Source organism: Diachasmimorpha longicaudata, unplaced genomic scaffold (assembly GCF_034640455.1).
Source record: "Diachasmimorpha longicaudata isolate KC_UGA_2023 unplaced genomic scaffold, iyDiaLong2 ctg00000055.1, whole genome shotgun sequence".
Taxonomy (NCBI): domain Eukaryota; kingdom Metazoa; phylum Arthropoda; class Insecta; order Hymenoptera; family Braconidae; genus Diachasmimorpha; species Diachasmimorpha longicaudata.
This window is the reverse complement of record NW_026973895.1, coordinates 607,338-628,435: the sequence shown is the minus strand read 5'-3', so window position 1 is coordinate 628,435 and position 21,098 is coordinate 607,338. Positions and strand designations below refer to the sequence as shown.

At 41.6% G+C, this 21,098-nt stretch overlaps 1 protein-coding gene across 1 annotated transcript; it reads right to left on the bottom strand.

Annotated features, from left to right (window-relative positions):
* Window positions 1–282: 282 nt before the first annotated feature.
* LOC135171606 (uncharacterized) lies at window positions 283–5,044 on the bottom strand. The gene is made up of 4 exons (XM_064138234.1): window positions 4,927–5,044; window positions 4,232–4,852; window positions 3,938–4,180; window positions 283–3,824 (listed from the first exon to the last, which is right to left on the bottom strand). Exons 1-4 carry the CDS (start codon window positions 5,042–5,044, stop codon window positions 283–285), a joined length of 4,524 nt encoding a protein of 1,507 aa, XP_063994304.1.
* Between the last annotated feature and the right edge of the window lie 16,054 nt (window positions 5,045–21,098).

Genomic DNA, 21,098 nt, shown 5'->3' with positions numbered 1-21,098 from the left:
TTATGAAAGGTTGAGTCAAATTCAACTGTTGTTAAGGCGTTATTTCTCCTTTCAGATTAAAATGAAGTAAAGACAATAATGAACTAAGATTATTAATTACTTGATATTTGATAAACAAATTAGAATAAACAATTATGAATACAAAAAATTTCCGTACGGAACATGCTCCCCCCGTTGAGAGCGTTGCGATCAAAAAAAAAAAAATGATTGGAATACAGTAAAAAAAAAAAAAAAAAAAAATAAGGTCATCTAAATAATCATGCCCCCCCTTGTATACATGTTTCATTTCTCACCGACATTGTTTAACGAGACCGGGAGTGGAGCAATTTTCGTTAAATTCCTCTGCAAAATTCCAGTACCGGTTTTGATAGAGGCAACTCTGACAATATTGTCCTTTCCTGGATGAAGCTCCACTATGCGGCCCAGCCTCCACTGCATCGGGGGTAGGTTATCCTCCTTCAAGATAACGATAGATCCCAATTGAATATCTTGATTCCCAGAATTCCATTTTCGTCTGATGTTTAATTCATTTAGATACTCCTTGTACCACCGAACCCAAAAATCTCGACGAACCTTCTGGATATGTTCCCAGTTGGACAGACGATTATTAGGAATGTAGGTGAAATCTTTCTCAGGTACATTCGTTAGTGCGTCTCCAATCAAGAAGTGACCAGGTGTGAGGACCAAGATGTCGGTTGGATCAGAAGACATGGGTGTGAGGGGTCTAGAATTGAGTATAGCTTCTATATCAATGATGAGCGTGTTCATTTCTTCAAATGTAAATACTTCAGATCCAATGACTCGAACGAGATGGTGTTTAAAACATTTCACTGCTGCTTCCCAGATTCCCCCAAAATGAGGAGACAATGGAGGAGTGAATTTCCAGTCAATACCTTGATTAATTAAAGAATTGTGGATCTTCCTATTGTTCTCAGCAGACTGAAGATGATCAATTATTTCCTTCAGTTCATTATTAGCTCCGACAAAATTTGTGCCATTATCGGAATGGATGCTAATTGGTTTTCCTCTTCGACCAACAAAACGTCTCAAAGCCCCAAGGAATCCTGCTGTGGTCATATCGCTGACAAGTTCGAGATGTACTGCCTTGGTAGCCATGCAGATGAACACTGCTACATACGCCTTCACCTTGACTCGATTGCGGAATTTCTTCTCTTTTATGTAGAAAGGGCCGCAATAATCAACTCCAACGTTGATGAATGGTCGAGTGAATCCTGTAACCCTATTCTCTGGCAAATCTCCCATAGTGTATTTAGGAATCAATGGATTTGCACGGGAACACGTCACACACTTGCGAATTATTTTCCTCACTTGATTGCGACCATCCAACACCCAGTACTTCTGTCGTAAAGCATACAACGTAGTTTGAATCCCTGAATGTAGATTGTTTCGATGATACTGTTCGATGATAAGATCTGTTACTCGTTCGTTCTTGGGAAGAATAATCGGGTGTTTTTGATCGAAGGAGATTGGTGCGTTGTTTAATCTGCCTTTCATTCGAATTATTCCTTCTTTATCGATGACTGGAGTAAGATGGCGCAACTTCTTCGATTGAAACCTTGGAGATTGTAATGGGTCCCTGACTGCATCCTTAGATTCATCTGCATCTTTCAGTGAAGGAAGATCATCTAGGAAGGCTCTTCCTTGTATTTCCTTGATAATCCAGTGATGGGCAAACTCGAGTTCGGGTAGAGTTAACAATACTTTATTGACACGTAAAGCCTTGTTGCTGGGTTTAAATCTGAAACAGAAGGCTAGCGAGCGAATCAAAGTGTTAAAGGATGTGAAATTATTGTATTCGATTGGATTATTTATTGTGAGCTTCAAGCACATGATTTTGGCTTCAGGGTCTTTGTCAGAAAATTCGACATGGTTTTTTGGCCATTGGCTTTCTTGATTGGTTAACCAGCTTGGGCCGTGGTGCCATAGGGTATTCTGGATAAATTCAATAGGATATTGACCCCTTGATAACGGATCTGCAGGATTGTCGTTGGTTGAAACATACCGCCATTGACAATGTTTTGTGTTATCTTGGATATCATTCACTCGATTGGCTACGAACGTTTTTAATTTGTGTGTCTCGCCTTTGATCCAATGTAATGTAATTATCGAATCACTCCAAAGGATAGTTTCGGATATAGGTACAGTGAGGGCTTCTTGAACAGTTTTGTATAATTTGGAAAGGAGATGGGCTGCACATAACTCGAGTCTGGCAGTGGAAAAATATTTCATGGGTGAAACTCTAGACTTGGAGCAGAGTAAAGTGATTTGAACTTGGTTGGCTGGATTGGTTGATCTAAGATAAATACAGGCTCCGTAGCCAGTATTACTGGCATCAGCGAAACCGTGGATTTGAATGGTTGTGAAATTGGTTGATATTGCATGACGGGTGAAATGCAAATTGTCAATGGCCGGCAATTGTTTACAAAATTCATTCCAATCAGTGTGAAGGTGACTTGGTATCGATTCATCCCAATGCACCTTTGCCTCCCATAATTTCTGCATCACACATTTTGCTTTAAGAATAATTGGACCCAAAAGTCCAAGGGGATCAAAAATTGATGCAATTTCGGAGAAAATCTTTCGTTTGGTGATTGAATTTTCTGGTATGATAGATCTTGCCTTATAGGTGATACAGTCATTCTCTGAATTCCATGATATCCCAAGAGTTTTTAATGTCTTATCACTATCTAGTTGCAATTTTTTATTGATGTGTTCAGCTGGGAGACCTTGTAACAATCTGAAGTCGTTGGAGGCCCATTGACGCAAATTTAAACCCCCTCGTGTGAGCAATGCAGTAATTTCTTGTCGTGCACTTATAGCTTCATCAATATTGTCAAATCCAGTCAACAAATCGTCAACATATAAATCATTTTTAAGAATTCGTGCTGCCGTGGGAAAGTCCTTGGTTTCTTCAGTTGCTAACTGTTGTAACGCTCTAATAGCTAAAAATGGTGCACATGATAAACCGAATGTGACAGTGTTCAATTGATAAGTTATTATTTCACCATTACTATTACGCCATAATATTCTCTGATAATTACGATCTTCCTCTCGTATCAAAAACTGCCGATACATTTTTTCAATATCCCCAGTTAAAACGTAATTATATTGTCTGAATCGTAATATTAATGTGAATAAGCTATCTTGAATTGTGGGTCCAATCAACAATGATTCGTTGAGAGAAATGCCTGATGATGATTTGGCTGAACCATCAAACACTACCCTAACCTTGGTTGTTAAACTGCTTTCTTTAATAACGGCGTGATGTGGCAAATAAAAACCTGGCTTATCAACATCAGAAGTTTCAGACATGTGTTTTAAATCCAAATATTCCTGTATAACTGATGAATATTGAATTTTCAATTGAGGATCTCGATCTAATTTTCTCTCTAGGGAATAAAATCGTTGTAATGCTCTATTTCTGGATTCTCCCAACATTTCTCGTTTGGCATTGAAAGGTAATGCAACAATTAATCGTCCGGATGAATCTCTCGTGCAATTATGGACGAAATGATTTTCTGCTGCATGTTCTTCTCGAGATAAAAATTTATGCTTGGGGAGCTCTTCAATTTCCCAAAATTGAGTGATTGTACGATCCAAATTAAGAGAATGACATGATGGTTGAAATGTGGATTTGTTTTCTATTATATCTCCGCCAAGTACCCATCCCAGACGTGTTTTTTGAAGATATAAATCTTGGTTATCCTTAGAAGATAAGTTGTATTGTCCAATGCAAAATAATGATAGTGTCGGACCTGAACCCAATATCATGTCGATTGGGGCTGGTTTGAAAAATTCTGGATCTGCTAATTTTAGGTTTTTTGGAATTTTAATGGTTTGTCGCAGAATGACTTCAGTTGGGGTAAATTCTGATATTTTTGGAACTGTTGAAAATTGATGGATTTGTTGTACTTGCCGCTGATAGATTGAATTTGGGCAGAGATGCTGTGTTTCGTGTACGTGGCTGTGTCATTGAGTGTTCCGACGGGAATAATGCATCGTCTCTTCGGAAGTCCCAATTGAGTTGCCAATTTCTCTGTGATAAAATTGGCTGAAGAACAGGTATCCAGCAATGTTCGACATGCTATTGGTTGATGGTGTTTATCGATCACATATAATTTTGCACTAATCACTATTTGTTGATTTGGGATGCTAGCAGCTAAATTTGATACTGAGATGGGTGCCAGGGGATCACTTGATTGTCATTCACGATTCGAGTTGTCACATTTTCCTACAGTGGATGGATTGTTGTAAGAAACAGGTGGATGTATTGCCTTGTGAAGTAGTGTATTGTGGCGTTCCTTGCAGTCCCAGCAATTGGTTCGTGAATGGCAATTGTCAACTTGATGATTGTCTCGCAGACAATTAATACACATTTTTCCATCGGTGATGATCTTCAAACGTTGAGTTGGTGTTAGAGCTCTGAATTTTTCACATCTAAAAAATGGATGCACGTCTTCTCCACACAATGAGCATTTCCTTCCAGAAGTGATCGCGAAGGCTTGCCCATAAGGTCTTTTTTGAGGTTGAACCTTCTTGTAGTTGCCGTGAAAATAATTGTTGTTGGTGCGTGGAATTGTTTCATTTTTCCTATTCAGTAATCTCATAGCTCTGTCAGATAAAAATTCTAACATTTCATCTAGACTTGGGAAAGTTCCCTTCTTAATATGATTGTTCCACTCATCATTTGTAATTTCATGAATTTTCCGTTCGAGTATAATTACCATAGTTTCATCTGTTAGATTCTTATCTAAGAATTTGAGAGCTGCTAGGTGTTGACGGGTTGCATCTACGAGTTTGGTTAGTCCTTGTGAGGTTTCTTTCTCTTGGACTGGTAAATCGAGCAATAAATTCAAATGTCTCGATACGATAATTCGAGGATCAGAATATGATTGCTCCAATAACTTCCAATGTTCGTCATAACTTTCACCAGTGATTGGGAGCATTTGTATTTTGTCATATGCTGGTCCTGTGAGAACTCCCCGAAGAAATGATAATTTATCATCTTTACTGATATCGTCATGCCTGCCAATCCTTGCTTGAAATTCGGATTTGAAATTGATCCAATTTTCGACTTCTCCATTGAACTTATGTAAAGGTTGTTCTGGCAGTTTGAATTTCCTTTGCTTTAGGATAGGGCTGATGACAGGAGGAATTCCTGCACTGGTGCTAGCATCTGCGTTGACTATGTTGAGGTTTGTTTGAGGTTGTCCACGTGCAATTGCCAAAAGTCTTTCCGCTTCAGCAACATTTTTATAATAGTTGCCTTCAATATCAAATCTTGTTTCGATATCGTAATGTTGTGATTCAGGGTCAAGTTCTGCTAGCTGATCCATTAATTTCTCAAAATCCTCGAAATATACTTGATATTTATTCATACGATCTTTGATTTTGGAAACATCGATAGTCTTGTTGATGAAAATCATTAAAAAGTTTTTAATAGCTGTATTCCGACCTTTCCAAGAAGGGAATTTGCCAGTGATTGACTTAATGTGAGTTTGTGTTTCATCAGGAGTGATAGTATTTCCACTAGAGTCACCCATTGTCACTGAACTTCTTTCTCACACAGTTCAATTTTTAAATTCTGTGGTCACACCTTATTTCACTGTCGTTGATTTGTTATCGTTATTACTATCACTATAATTCACTGTATCCGGCTCGAAGGACCATTTGTTGCCACCAAGTGGCTTCCCAGGTTACTTATTCACCTGAGTGCTTCAATGTAATGATTGAAGTTGTTAATTTTTATAATTTTTTTTATATGAAAGGTTAACTCATAATAAATGCACTCACGATTCATGAATTAAAGAGAGCTTAAAGATTTATTCAAATTCCTTTACATTTGTTTAATCGGATTGGGTAAGAAGTGGAAGACTTGTTTCTCAGAGAATTGCGCGTGGACTGACTTGAGACCCCCTTTTTGTCAAATTGTGTCACTAAGTAAAAATGGGTTGGTCTTATGAATAGTGCACTCTATTGGTGCATCAAAATTGAAGTGGGAGTAAAGATGCCACGTGTCCGAGTTCGAAGCAACACAAACAACAAAAAAAAGGGCCATGTGGGTTTCATTTGAGTGAAGGTGTCTCTGGATATTTATTTTCTAGACCTTTGAATAAAAGAATTTAGGGAACAATGAAGGCAGCTAAAGTTTGGAACAACGAGGCGATTGTGGGTGATTTATAGGTCCCTCACATCTTACCCAACCGTTACATTCTGGGTGGCTAACGTAATGAGTAAAATATAAGAATGTTTAGTTATATTTATGAAAGGTTGAGTCAAATTCAACTGTTGTTAAGGCGTTATTTCTCCTTTCAGATTAAAATGAAGTAAAGACAATAATGAACTAAGATTATTAATTACTTGATATTTGATAAACAAATTAGAATAAACAATTATGAATACAAAAAATTTCCGTACGGAACACTAATCGTTCCCACGCAAACTTCGCGCATTGCACTCGTGTAGTTCGAAGAGACGAAGGTATTGCACGTGGTTTCATCGGCCTACGACAATGTGTACTCAAGTTATATGCCATCATATCGAACACGAACATCAACTTCTATGTTTGAGTTTTTCGTGAACTGTGGTCGCCCAGAAAACGATGTTGCATCAGTTCCCTTGGTTAATTGATGTGCTGAAACCGAATATGATGCCAGATTTCGTTTAGGTGCAGCCAAAAAAAAAGTGAATCCCACGATGTCGTAAAAACGAATATGTATAATCGACTTTTTCTCGAACCCTAATCGTTCCCACGCAAACTTCGCGCATTGCACTCGTGTAGTTCGAAGAGACGAAGCTATTGCACGCGGTTTCATCAGCCTACGACAATGTGTACTCAAGTTATGTGCCATCATATCGAACACGAATATCAACTTCTATGATTGAGTTTTTCGTGAGCTGTGGTCACGAAGAAAAAGATATTGCATCAGTTTCCTTGGTCATTTGACGTGCTGAAACCGAATATGATGCCAGATTTCGTCTAGGTGCAGCCAAAAAACAGTGATTCCCACGATGTCGTAAAAACGAATATGTATAATCGACTTTTTCTGGAAGCCTAATCGTTCCCACGCAAACTTCGCACATTGCACTCGTGTAGTTCGAAGAAACGAAGCTATTGCACGCAGTTTCATCGATCTAGGACAATGTGTACTCACGTTATATGCCATCATACCGAACACGAATATCAACTTCTATGTTTGAGTTTTTCGTGAACTGTGGTCGCCCAGAAAACGATGTTGCATCAGTTCCCTTGGTTATCCGACGTGCTGAAACCGAATATGATGCCAGATTTCGTCTAGGTTCAGCCAGAAAAAGTGCTTCCCAGGATGTCGTAAAAACGCATATGTATAATCGACTTTTTCTCGAAGACAAATCGTTCCCGAGCAGGCTTCCTGCATTGCACTCGTGTAGTTCGACGAGACGAAGCTATTGCACGTGGTTTCATCAGCCTACGACAATGTGTACTCAAGTTATATGCCATCATATCGAACACGAATATCAACTTCTATGATTGAGTTTTTCGTGAGCTGTGGTCGCCCAGAAAACGATGTTGCATCAGTTCCCTTGGTTATCCGACGTGCTAAAACCGAATATGATGCCAGATTTCGTCTAGGTGCAGCCAAAAAAAGTGATTCCCAGGATGTCGTAAAAACGCATATGTATAATCGACTTTTTCTCGAAGACAAATCGTTCCCGAGCAGGCTTCCCGCATTGCACTCGTGTAGTTCGACGAGACGAAGCTATTGCACGTGGTTTCATCAGCCTACGACAATGTGTACTCAAGTTATATGCCATCATATCGAACACGAATATCAACTTCTATGATTGAGTTTTTCGTGAGCTGTGGTCGCCCAGAAAACGATGTTGCATCAGTTCCCTTGGTTATCCGACGTGCTAAAACCGAATATGATGCCAGATTTCGTCTAGGTGCAGCCAAACAAAGTGATTCCCACGATGTCGTAAAAACGCATATGTATAATCGACTTTTTCTCGAAGACAAATCGTTCCCAAGCAGGCTTCCCGCATTGCACTCGTGTAGTTCGACGAGACGAAGCTATTGCACGCGGTTTCATCGGCCTACGACAATGTGTACTCAAGTTATATGCCATCATATCGAACACGAATATCAACTTCTATTTGTGAGTTTTTCGTGAACTGTGGTCGCCCAGAAAACGATGTCGCATCAGTTCCCTTGGTTATTCGACGTGGTGAAACCGAATATGATGCCAGATTTCGTCTAGGTGCAGCAAAAAAAAGTGATTCCCTTGAAGTCGTAAATACGCATATGTATAATCGATCTTTTCTCGAAGCCTAATCGTTCCCACGCAAACTGCCCGCATTGCCCTCGTGTAGTTCGACGAGATGAAGCTATTGCACGCCGTTTCATCGGCCTACGACAATGTGTACTCAAGTTATATGCCATCATATCGAACACGAATAACAACTTCTATGATTGAGTTTCTCGTGAGCTGTGGTCGCGGAGAAAACGATATTGCATGAGTTTCCTTGGTTATTTGACGTGCTGAAACCGAATATGATGCCAGATTTCTTCTAGGTGCAGCCAAAAAACAGTGATTCGCACGATGTCGTAAAAACGAATATGTATAATCGACTTTTTCTCGAAGCCTAATCGTTCCCACGCAAACTTCGCGCATTGCACTCGTGTAGTTCGAAGAGACGAAGCTATTGCACGCCGTTTCATCGGCCTACGACAATGTGTACTCAAGTTATATGCCATCATATCGAACACGAATAACAACTTCTATGATTGAGTTTTTCGTGAGCTGTAGTCGCGAAAAAAACGATGTTCCATCAGTTTCCTTGGTTAATTGCCGTGCTGAAACCGAATATGATGCCAGATTTCATCTAGGTGCAGCCAAAAAACAGTGATTCCCACGATGTCGTAAAAACGAATATGTATAATCGACTTTTTCTGGAAGCCTAATGGTTCCCACCCTTAATTCGCGCATTGCACTCGTGTAGTTCGAAGAGACGAAGCTATTTCACGCGGTTTCATCGACCTACGACAATGTGTACTCAAGTTATATGCCATCATATCGAACACGAATATCAACTTTTATGTTTGAGTTTTTCGTGAACTGTGGTCGCCCAGAAAACGATGTTGCATCAGGTCCCTTGGTTATCCGACGTGCTGAAACCGAATATGATGCCAGATTTCGTCTAGGTGCAGCCAAAAAAAGTGATTCCCAGGATGTCGTAAAAACGAATATGTATAATCGACTTTTTCTGGAAGCCTAATCGTTCCCACGCAAACTTCGCACATTGCACTCGTGTAGTTCGAAGAAACGAAGCTATTGCACGCGGTTTCATCGATCTACGACAATGTGTACTCAAGTTATATGCCATCATATCGAACACGAATATCAACTTTTATGTTTGAGTTTTTCGTGAACTGTGGTCGCCCAGAAAACGATGTTGCATCAGGTCCCTTGGTTATCCGACGTGCTAAAACCGAATATGATGCCAGATTTCGTCTAGGTGCAGCCAAAAAAAGTGATTCCCAGGATGTCGTAAAAACGCATATGTATAATCGACTTTTTCTCGAAGACAAATCGTTCCCGAGCAGGCTTCCCGCATTGCACTCGTGTAGTTCGACGAGACGAAGCTATTGCACGTGGTTTCATCAGCCTACGACAATGTGTACTCAAGTTATATGCCATCATATCGAACACGAATATCAACTTCTATGATTGAGTTTTTCGTGAGCTGTGGTCGCCCAGAAAACGATGTTGCATCAGTTCCCTTGGTTATCCGACGTGCTAAAACCGAATATGATGCCAGATTTCGTCTAGGTGCAGCCAAAAAAAGTGATTCCCACGATGTCGTAAAAACGCATATGTATAATCGACTTTTTCTCGAAGACAAATCGTTCCCAAGCAGGCTTCCCGCATTGCACTCGTGTAGTTCGACGAGACGAAGCTATTGCACGCGGTTTCATCGGCCTACGACAATGTGTACTCAAGTTATATGCCATCATATCGAACACGAATATCAACTTCTATTTGTGAGTTTTTCGTGAACTGTGGTCGCCCAGAAAACGATGTCGCATCAGTTCCCTTGGTTATTCGACGTGGTGAAACCGAATATGATGCCAGATTTCGTCTAGGTGCAGCAAAAAAAAGTGATTCCCTTGAAGTCGTAAATACGCATATGTATAATCGATCTTTTCTCGAAGCCTAATCGTTCCCACGCAAACTGCCCGCATTGCCCTCGTGTAGTTCGACGAGATGAAGCTATTGCACGCCGTTTCATCGGCCTACGACAATGTGTACTCAAGTTATATGCCATCATATCGAACACGAATAACAACTTCTATGATTGAGTTTCTCGTGAGCTGTGGTCGCGGAGAAAACGATATTGCATGAGTTTCCTTGGTTATTTGACGTGCTGAAACCGAATATGATGCCAGATTTCTTCTAGGTGCAGCCAAAAAACAGTGATTCGCACGATGTCGTAAAAACGAATATGTATAATCGACTTTTTCTCGAAGCCTAATCGTTCCCACGCAAACTTCGCGCATTGCACTCGTGTAGTTCGAAGAGACGAAGCTATTGCACGCCGTTTCATCGGCCTACGACAATGTGTACTCAAGTTATATGCCATCATATCGAACACGAATAACAACTTCTATGATTGAGTTTTTCGTGAGCTGTAGTCGCGAAAAAAACGATGTTCCATCAGTTTCCTTGGTTAATTGCCGTGCTGAAACCGAATATGATGCCAGATTTCATCTAGGTGCAGCCAAAAAACAGTGATTCCCACGATGTCGTAAAAACGAATATGTATAATCGACTTTTTCTGGAAGCCTAATGGTTCCCACCCTTAATTCGCGCATTGCACTCGTGTAGTTCGAAGAGACGAAGCTATTTCACGCGGTTTCATCGACCTACGACAATGTGTACTCAAGTTATATGCCATCATATCGAACACGAATATCAACTTTTATGTTTGAGTTTTTCGTGAACTGTGGTCGCCCAGAAAACGATGTTGCATCAGGTCCCTTGGTTATCCGACGTGCTGAAACCGAATATGATGCCAGATTTCGTCTAGGTGCAGCCAAAAAAAGTGATTCCCAGGATGTCGTAAAAACGAATATGTATAATCGACTTTTTCTGGAAGCCTAATCGTTCCCACGCAAACTTCGCACATTGCACTCGTGTAGTTCGAAGAAACGAAGCTATTGCACGCGGTTTCATCGATCTACGACAATGTGTACTCAAGTTATATGCCATCATATCGAACACGAATATCAACTTTTATGTTTGAGTTTTTCGTGAACTGTGGTCGCCCAGCAAACGATGTTGCATCAGGTCCCTTGGTTATCCGACGTGCTGAAACCGAATATGATGCCAGATTTCGTCTAGGTGCAGCCAAAAAAAGTGATTCCCAGGATGTCGTAAAAACGCATATGTATAATCGACTTTTTCTCGAAGACAAATCGTTCCCGAGCAGGCTTCCTGCATTGCACTCGCGTAGTTCGACGAGACGAAGCTATTGCACGTGGTTTCATCAGCCTACGACAATGTGTACTCAAGTTATATGCCATCATATCGAACACGAATATCAACTTCTATGATTGAGTTTTTCGTGAGCTGTGGTCGCCCAGAAAACGATGTTGCATCAGTTCCCTTGGTTAATTGATGTGCTGAAACTGAATATGATGCCAGATTTCGTCTAGGTGCAGCCAAAAAAAAAGTGATTCCCACGATGTCGTAAAAACGAATATGTATAATCGACTTTTTCTCGAACCCTAATCGTTCCCACGCAATCTTCGCGCATTGCCCTCGTGTAGTTCGAAGAGACGAAGCTATTGCACGCGGTTTCATCGACCTACGACAATGTGTACTCAAGTTATATGCCATCATATCGAACACGAATATCAACTTTTATGTTTGAGTTTTTCGTGAACTGTGGTCGCCCAGAAAACGATGTTGCATCAGTTCCCTTGGTTATCCGACGTGCTGAAACCGAATATGATGCCAGATTTCGTCTAGGTGCAGCCAAAAAAAGTGATTCCCAGGATGTCGTAAAAACGCATATGTATAATCGACTTTTTCTCGAAGACAAATCGTTCCCGAGCAGGCTTCCCGCATTGCACTCGTGTAGTTCGACGAGACGAAGCTATTGCACGTGGTTTCATCAGCCTACGACAATGTGTACTCAAGTTATATGCCATCATATCGAACACGAATATCAACTTCTATGATTGAGTTTTTCGTGAGCTGTGGTCGCCCAGAAAACGATGTTGCATCAGTTCCCTTGGTTATCCGACGTGCTGAAACCGAATATGATGCCAGATTTCCTCTAGGTGCAGCCAAAAAACAGAGATTCGGACGATGTCGTAAAAACGAATATGTATAATGGACTTTTTCTCGAAGCCTAATCGTTCCCACGCAAACTTCGCGCATTGCACTCGTGGAGTTCGAAGAGACGAAGCTATTGCACGCGGTTTCATCGGCCTACGACAATGTGTACTCAAGTTATATGCCATCATATCGAACACGAATATCAACTTCTATGATTGAGTTTTTCGTGAGCTGTGGTCGCGAAGAAAACGATATTGCATCAGTTTCCATGGTTTTTTGACGTGCTGAAACCGAACATGATGCCAGGTTTCTTCTAGGTGCAGCAAAAAAAAGTGATTCCCTTGAAGTCGTAAATACGCATATGTATAATCGATCTTTTCTCGAAGCCTAATCGTTCCCACGCAAACTGCCCGCATTGCCCTCGTGTAGTTCGACGAGATGAAGCTATTGCACGCCGTTTCATCGGCCTACGACAATGTGTACTCAAGTTATATGCCATCATATCGAACACGAATATCAACTTCTATGATTGAGTTTTTCGTGAGCTGTGGTCGCGAAGAAAACGATATTGCATCAGTTTCCTTGGTTATTTGACGTGCTGAAACCGAATATGATGCCAGATTTCTTCTAGGTGCACCCAAAAAACAGAGATTCGCACGATGTCGTAAAAACGAATATGTATAATCGACTTTTTCTCGAAGCCTAACCGTTCCCACGCAAACTTCGCGCATTGCACTCGTGGAGTTCGAAGAGACGAAGCTATTGCACGCGGTTTCATCGGCCTACGACAATGTGTACTCAAGTTATATGCCATCATAACGAACACGAATATCAACTTCTATGATTGAGTTTTTCGTGAGCTGTGTTCGCGAAGAAAACGATATGGCATCAGTTTCCTTGGTTATTTGACGTGCTGAAACCGAATATGATGCCAGATTTCCTCTAGGTGCAGCCAAAAAAGAGAGATTCGCACGATGTCGTAGAAACGAATATGTATAATCGACTTTTTCTCGAAGCCTAATCGTTCCCACGCAATCTTCGCGCATTGCACTCGTGTAGTTCGAAGAGACGAAGCTATTGCACGCGGTTTCATCGACCTACGACAATGTGTACTCAAGTTATATGCCATCATATCGAACACGAATATCAACTTTTATGTTTGAGTTTTTCGTGAACTGTGGTCGCCCAGAAAACGATGTTGCATCAGTTCCCTTGGTTATCCGACGTGCTGAAACCGAATATGATGCCAGATTTCGTCTAGGTGCAGCCAAAAAAAGTGATTCCCAGGATGTCGTAAAAACGCATATGTATAATCGACTTTTTCTCGAAGACAAATCGTTCCCGAGCAGGCTTCCCGCATTGCACTCGTGTAGTTCGACGAGACGAAGCTATTGCACGTGGTTTCATCAGCCTACGACAATGTGTACTCAAGTTATATGCCATCATATCGAACACGAATATCAACTTCTATGATTGAGTTTTTCGTGAGCTGTGGTCGCCCAGAAAACGATGTTGCATCAGTTCCCTTGGTTATCCGACGTGCTGAAACCGAATATGATGCCAGATTTCCTCTAGGTGCAGCCAAAAAACAGAGATTCGGACGATGTCGTAAAAACGAATATGTATAATCGACTTTTTCTCGAAGCCTAATCGTTCCCACGCAAACTTCGCGCATTGCACTCGTGGAGTTCGAAGAGACGAAGCTATTGCACGCGGTTTCATCGGCCTACGACAATGTGTACTCAAGTTATATGCCATCATATCGAACACGAATATCAACTTCTATGATTGAGTTTTTCGTGAGCTGTGGTCGCGAAGAAAACGATATTGCATCAGTTTCCATGGTTTTTTGACGTGCTGAAACCGAACATGATGCCAGGTTTCTTCTAGGTGCAGCAAAAAAAAGTGATTCCCTTGAAGTCGTAAATACGCATATGTATAATCGATCTTTTCTCGAAGCCTAATCGTTCCCACGCAAACTGCCCGCATTGCCCTCGTGTAGTTCGACGAGATGAAGCTATTGCACGCCGTTTCATCGGCCTACGACAATGTGTACTCAAGTTATATGCCATCATATCGAACACGAATATCAACTTCTATGATTGAGTTTTTCGTGAGCTGTGGTCGCGAAGAAAACGATATTGCATCAGTTTCCTTGGTTATTTGACGTGCTGAAACCGAATATGATGCCAGATTTCTTCTAGGTGCACCCAAAAAACAGAGATTCGCACGATGTCGTAAAAACGAATATGTATAATCGACTTTTTCTCGAAGCCTAACCGTTCCCACGCAAACTTCGCGCATTGCACTCGTGGAGTTCGAAGAGACGAAGCTATTGCACGCGGTTTCATCGGCCTACGACAATGTGTACTCAAGTTATATGCCATCATAACGAACACGAATATCAACTTCTATGATTGAGATTTTCGTGAGCTGTGTTCGCGAAGAAAACGATATGGCATCAGATTCCTTGGTTATTTGACGTGCTGAAACCGAATATGATGCCAGATTTCCTCTAGGTGCAGCCAAAAAAGAGAGATTCGCACGATGTCGTAGAAACGAATATGTATAATCGACTTTTTCTCGAAGCCTAATCGTTCCCACGCAAACTTCGCGCATTGCACTCGTGTAGTTCGAAGAGACGAAGCTATTGCACGTGGTTTCATCGGCCTACGACAATGTGTACTCAAGTTATATGCCATCATATCGAACACGAATATCAACTTCTATGTTTGAGTTTTTCGTGAACTGTGGTCGCCCAGAAAACGATGTTACATCAGTTCCCTTGGTTAATTGATGTGCTGAAACCGAATATGATGCCAGATTTCGTCTAGGTGCAGCCAAAAAAAAAGTGATTCCCACGATGTCGTAAAAACGAATATGTATAATCGACTTTTTCTCGAACCCTAATCGTTCCCACGCAATCTTCGCGCATTGCACTCGTGTAGTTCGAAGAGACGAAGCTATTGCACGCGGTTTCATCGACCTACGACAATGTGTACTCAAGTTATATGCCATCATATCGAACACGAATATCAACTTTTATGTTTGAGTTTTTCGTGAACTGTGGTCGCCCAGAAAACGATGTTGCATCAGTTCCCTTGGTTATCCGACGTGCTGAAACCGAATATGATGCCAGATTTCGTCTAGGTGCAGCCAAAAAAAGTGATTCCCAGGATGTCGTAAAAACGCATATGTATAATCGACTTTTTCTCGAAGACAAATCGTTCCCGAGCAGGCTTCCCGTATTGCACTCGTGTAGTTCGACAAGACGAAGCTATTGCACGTGGTTTCATCAGCCGACGACAATGAGTACTCAAGTTATATGCCATCATATCGAACACGAATATCAACTTCTATGATTGAGTTTTTCGTGAGCTGTGGTCGCCCACAAAACGATGTTGCATCAGTTCCCTTGGTTATCCGACGTGCTGAAACCGAATATGATGCCAGATTTCGTCTAGGTGCAGCCAAAAAAAGTGATTCCCAGGATGTCGTAAAAACGCATATGTATAATCGACTTTTTCTCGAAGACAAATCGTTCCCACGCAAACTGCCCGCATTGCCCTCGTGTAGTTCGACGAGATGAAGCTATTGCACGCCGTTTCATCGGCCTACGACAATGTGTACTCAATTATATGCCATCATATCGAACACGAATATCAACTTCTATGATTGAGTTTTTCGTGAGCTGTGGTCGCGAAGAAAACGATATTGCATCAGTTTCCTTGGTTATTTGACGTGCTGAAACCGAATATGATGCCAGATTTCTTCTAGGTGCACCCAAAAAACAGAGAATCGCACGATGTCGTAAAAACGAATATGTATAATCGACTTTTTCTCGAAGCCTAACCGTTCCCACGCAAACTTCGCGCATTGCACTCGTGGAGTTCGAAGAGACGAAGCTATTGCACGCGGTTTCATCGGCCTACGACAATGTGTACTCAAGTTATATGCCATCATAACGAACACGAATATCAACTTCTATGATTGAGTTTTTCGTGAGCTGTGTTCGCGAAGAAAACGATATTGCATCAGTTTCCTTGGTTATTTGACGTGCTGAAACCGAATATGATGCCAGATTTCCTCTAGGTGCAGCCAAAAAAGAGAGATTCGCACGATGTCGTAGAAACGAATATGTATAATCGACTTTTTCTCGAAGCCTAATCGTTCCCACGCAAACTTCGCGCATTGCACTCGTGTAGTTCGAAGAGACGAAGCTATTGCACGTGGTTTCATCGGCCTACGACAATGTGTACTCAAGTTATATGCCATCATATCGAACACGAATATCAACTTCTATGTTTGAGTTTTTCGTGAACTGTGGTCGCCCAGAAAACGATGTTGCATCAGTTCCCTTGGTTAATTGATGTGCTGAAACCGAATATGATGCCAGATTTCGTCTAGGTGCAGCCAAAAAAAAAGTGATTCCCACGATGTCGTAAAAACGAATATGTATAATCGACTTTTTCTCGAACCCTAATCGTTCCCACGCAATCTTCGCGCATTGCACTCGTGTAGTTCGAAGAGACGAAGCTATTGCACGCGGTTTCATCGACCTACGACAATGTGTACTCAAGTTATATGCCATCATATCGAACACGAATATAAACTTTTATGTTTGAGTTTTTCGTGAACTGTGGTCGCCCAGAAAACGATGTTGCATCAGGTCCCTTGGTTATCCGACGTGCTGAAACCGAATATGATGCCAGATTTCGTCTAGGTGCAGCCAAAAAAAGTGATTCCCAGGATGTCGTAAAAACGCATATGTATAATCGACTTTTTCTCGAAGACAAATCGTTCCCGAGCAGGCTTCCTGCATTGCACTCGTGTAGTTCGACGAGACGAAGCTATTGCACGTGGTTTCATCAGCCTACGACAATGTGTACTCAAGTTATATGCCATCATATCGAACACGAATATCAACTTCTATGATTGAGTTTTTCGTGAGCTGTGGTCGCCCAGAAAACGATGTTGCATCAGTTCCCTTGGTTATCCGACGTGCTAAAACCGAATATGATGCCAGATTTCGTCTAGGTGCAGCCAAAAAAAGTGATTCCCAGGATGTCGTAAAAACGCATATGTATAATCGACTTTTTCTCGAAGACAAATCGTTCCCGAGCAGGATTCCCGCATTGCACTCGTGTAGTTCGACGAGACGAAGCTATTGCACGTGGTTTCATCAGCCTACGACAATGTGTACTCAAGTTATATGCCATCATATCGAACACGAATATCAACTTCTATGATTGAGTTTTTCGTGAGCTGTGGTCGCCCAGAAAACGATGTTGCATCAGTTCCCTTGGTTATCCGACGTGCTAAAACCGAATATGATGCCAGATTTCGTCTAGGTGCAGCCAAAAAAGTGATTCCCACGATGTCGTAAAAACGCATATGTATAATCGACTTTTTCTCGAAGACAAATCGTTCCCAAGCAGGCTTCCCTCATTGCACTCGTGTAGTTCGACGAGACGAAGCTATTGCACGCGGTTTCATCGGCCTACGACAATGTGTACTCAAGTTATATGCCATCATATCGAACACGAATATCAACTCCTATGTGTGAGTTTTTCGTGAACTGTGGTCGCCCAGAAAACGATGTCGCATCAGTTCCCTTGGTTATTCGATGTGCTGAAACCGAATATGATGCCAGATTTCGTCTAGGTGCAGCAAAAAAAAGTGATTCCCTTGAAGTCGTAAATACGCATATGTATAATCGATCTTTTCTCGAAGCCTAATCGTTCCCACGTAAACTGCCCGCATTGCCCTCGTGTAGTTCGACGAGATGAAGCTATTGTACGCCGTTTCATCGGCCTACGACAATGTGTACTCAAGTTATATGCCATCATATCGAACACGAATAACAACTTCTATGATTGAGTTTTTCGTGAACTGTGGTCGCGAAGAAAACGATATTGCATGAGTTTCCTTGGTTATTTGACGTGCTGAAACCGAATAGGAGGCCAGATTTCCTCTAGGTGCAGCCAAAAAACAGAGATTCGCACGATGTCGTAAAAACGAATATGTATAATCGACTTTTTCTCGAAGCCTAACCGTTCCCACGCAAACTTCGCGCATTGCACTCGTGGAGTTCGAAGAGACGAAGCTATTGCACGCGGTTTCATCGGCCTACGACAATGTGTACTCAAGTTATATGCCATCATAACGAACACGAATATCAACTTCTATGATTGAGTTTTACGTGAGCTGTGTTCGCGAAGAAAACGATATTGCATCAGTTTCCTTGGTTATTTGACGTGCTGAAACCGAATATGATGCGAGATTTCTTCTAGGTGCAGCCAAAAAACAGAGATTCGCACGATGTCGTAAAAACGAATATGTATAATCGACTTTTTCTCGAAGCCTAATCGTTCCCACGCAAACTTCGCGCATTGCACTCGTATAGTTCGAAGAGACGAAGCTATTGCACGCCGTTTCATCGGCCTACGACAATGTGTACTCAAGTTATATGCCATCATATCGAACACGAATAACAACTTCTATGATTGAGTTTTTCGTGAGCTGTAGTCGCGAAAAAAACGATGTTCCATCACTTTCCTTGGTTAATTGCCGTGCTGAAACGGAATATGATGCCAGATTCCGTCTAGGTGCAGCCAAAAAACAGTGATTCCCACGATGTCGTAAAAACGAATATGTATAATCGACTTTTTCTGGAAGCCTAATAGTTCCCGCCCTAAATTCGCGCATTGCACTCGTGTAGTTCGAAGAGACGAAGCTATTGCACGCCGTTTCATCGGCCTACGACAATGTGTACTCAAGTTATATTCCATCATATCGAACACGAATATCAACTTCTATGATTGAGTTTTTCGTGAGCTGTGGTCGCGAAGAAAACGATATTGCATCAGTTTCCATGGTTATTTGACGTGCTGAAACCGAATATGATGCCAGGTTTCTTCTAGGTGCAGCCAAAAAACAGAGATTCGCACGATGTCGTAAAAACGAATATGTATAATCGACTTTTTCTCGAAGCCTAACCGTTCCCACGCAAACTTCGCGCATTGCACTCGTGTAGTTCGAAGAGACGCAGCTATTGCACGCGGTTTCATCGGCCTACGACAATGTGTACTCAAGTTATATGCCATCATAACGAACACGAATATCAACTTCTATGATTGAGTTTTACGTGAGCTGTGTTCGCGAAGAAAACGATATTGCATCAGTTTCCTTGGTTATTTGACGTGCTGAAACCGAATATGATGCGAGATTTCTTCTAGGTGCAGCCAAAAAACAGAGATTCGCACGATGTCGTAAAAACGAATATGTATAATCGACTTTTTCTCGAAGCCTAATCGTTCCCACGCAAACTTCGCGCATTGCACTCGTATAGTTCGAAGAGACGAAGCTATTGCACGCCGTTTCATCGGCCTACGACAATGTGTACTCAAGTTATATGCCATCATATCGAACACGAATAACAACTTCTATGATTGAGTTTTTCGTGAGCTGTAGTCGCGAAAAAAACGATGTTCCATCACTTTCCTTGGTTAATTGCCGTGCTGAAACGGAATATGATGCCAGATTCCGTCTAGGTGCAGCCAAAAAACAGTGATTCCCACGATGTCGTAAAAACGAATATGTATAATCGACTTTTTCTGGAAGCCTAATAGTTCCCGCCCTAAATTCGCGCATTGCACTCGTGTAGTTCGAAGAGACGAAGCTATTGCACGCGGTTTCATCGACCTACGACAATGTGTACTCAAGTTATATGCCATCATATCGAACACGAATATCAACTTTTATGTTTGAGTTTTTCGTGAACTGTGGTCGCCCAGAAAACGATGTTGCATCAGTTCCCTTGGTTATCCGACGTGCTGAAACCGAATATGATGACAGATTTCGTCTAGGTGCAGCAAAAAAAAGTGATTCCCTTGAAGTCGTAAATACGCATATGTATAATCGATCTTTTCTCGAAGCCTAATCGTTCCCACGCAAACTGCCTGGATTGCCCTCGTGTAGTTCGACGAGATGAAGCTATTGCACGCCGTTTCATCGGCCTACGACAATGTGTACTCAAGTTATATTCCATCATATCGAACACGAATATCAACTTCTATGATTGAGTTTTTCGTGAGCTGTGGTCGCGAAGAAAACGATATTGCATCAGTTTCCATGGTTATTTGACGTGCTGAAACCGAATATGATGCCAGGTTTCTTCTAGGTGCAGCCAAAAAACAGAGATTCGCACGATGTCGTAAAAACGAATATGTATAATCGACTTTTTCTCGAAGCCTAATCGTTCCCACGCAAACTTCGCGCATTGCACTCGTGTAGTTCGAAGAGACGCAGCTATTGCACGCGGTTTCATCGGCCTACGACAATGTGTACTCAAGTTATATGCCATCATATCGAACACGAATATCAACTTCTATGTTTGAGTTTTTCGTGAACTGTGGTCGCCCAGAAAACGATGTTGCATCAGTTCCCTTGGATAATTGATGTGCTGAAACCGAATATGATGCCAGATTTCGTCTAGGTGCAGCCAAAAAAAAGTGATTCCCACGATGTCGTAAAAACGAATATGTATAATCGACTTTTTCTCGAACCCTAATCGTTCCCACGCAAACTTCGCGCATTGCACTCGTGTAGTTCGAAGAGACGAAGCTATTGCACGCGGTTTCATCAGCCTACGACAATGTGTACTCAAGTTATATGCCATCATATCGAACACGAATATCAACTTCTATGTTTGAGTTTTTCGTGAACTGTCGTCTCCCAGAAAACGATGTT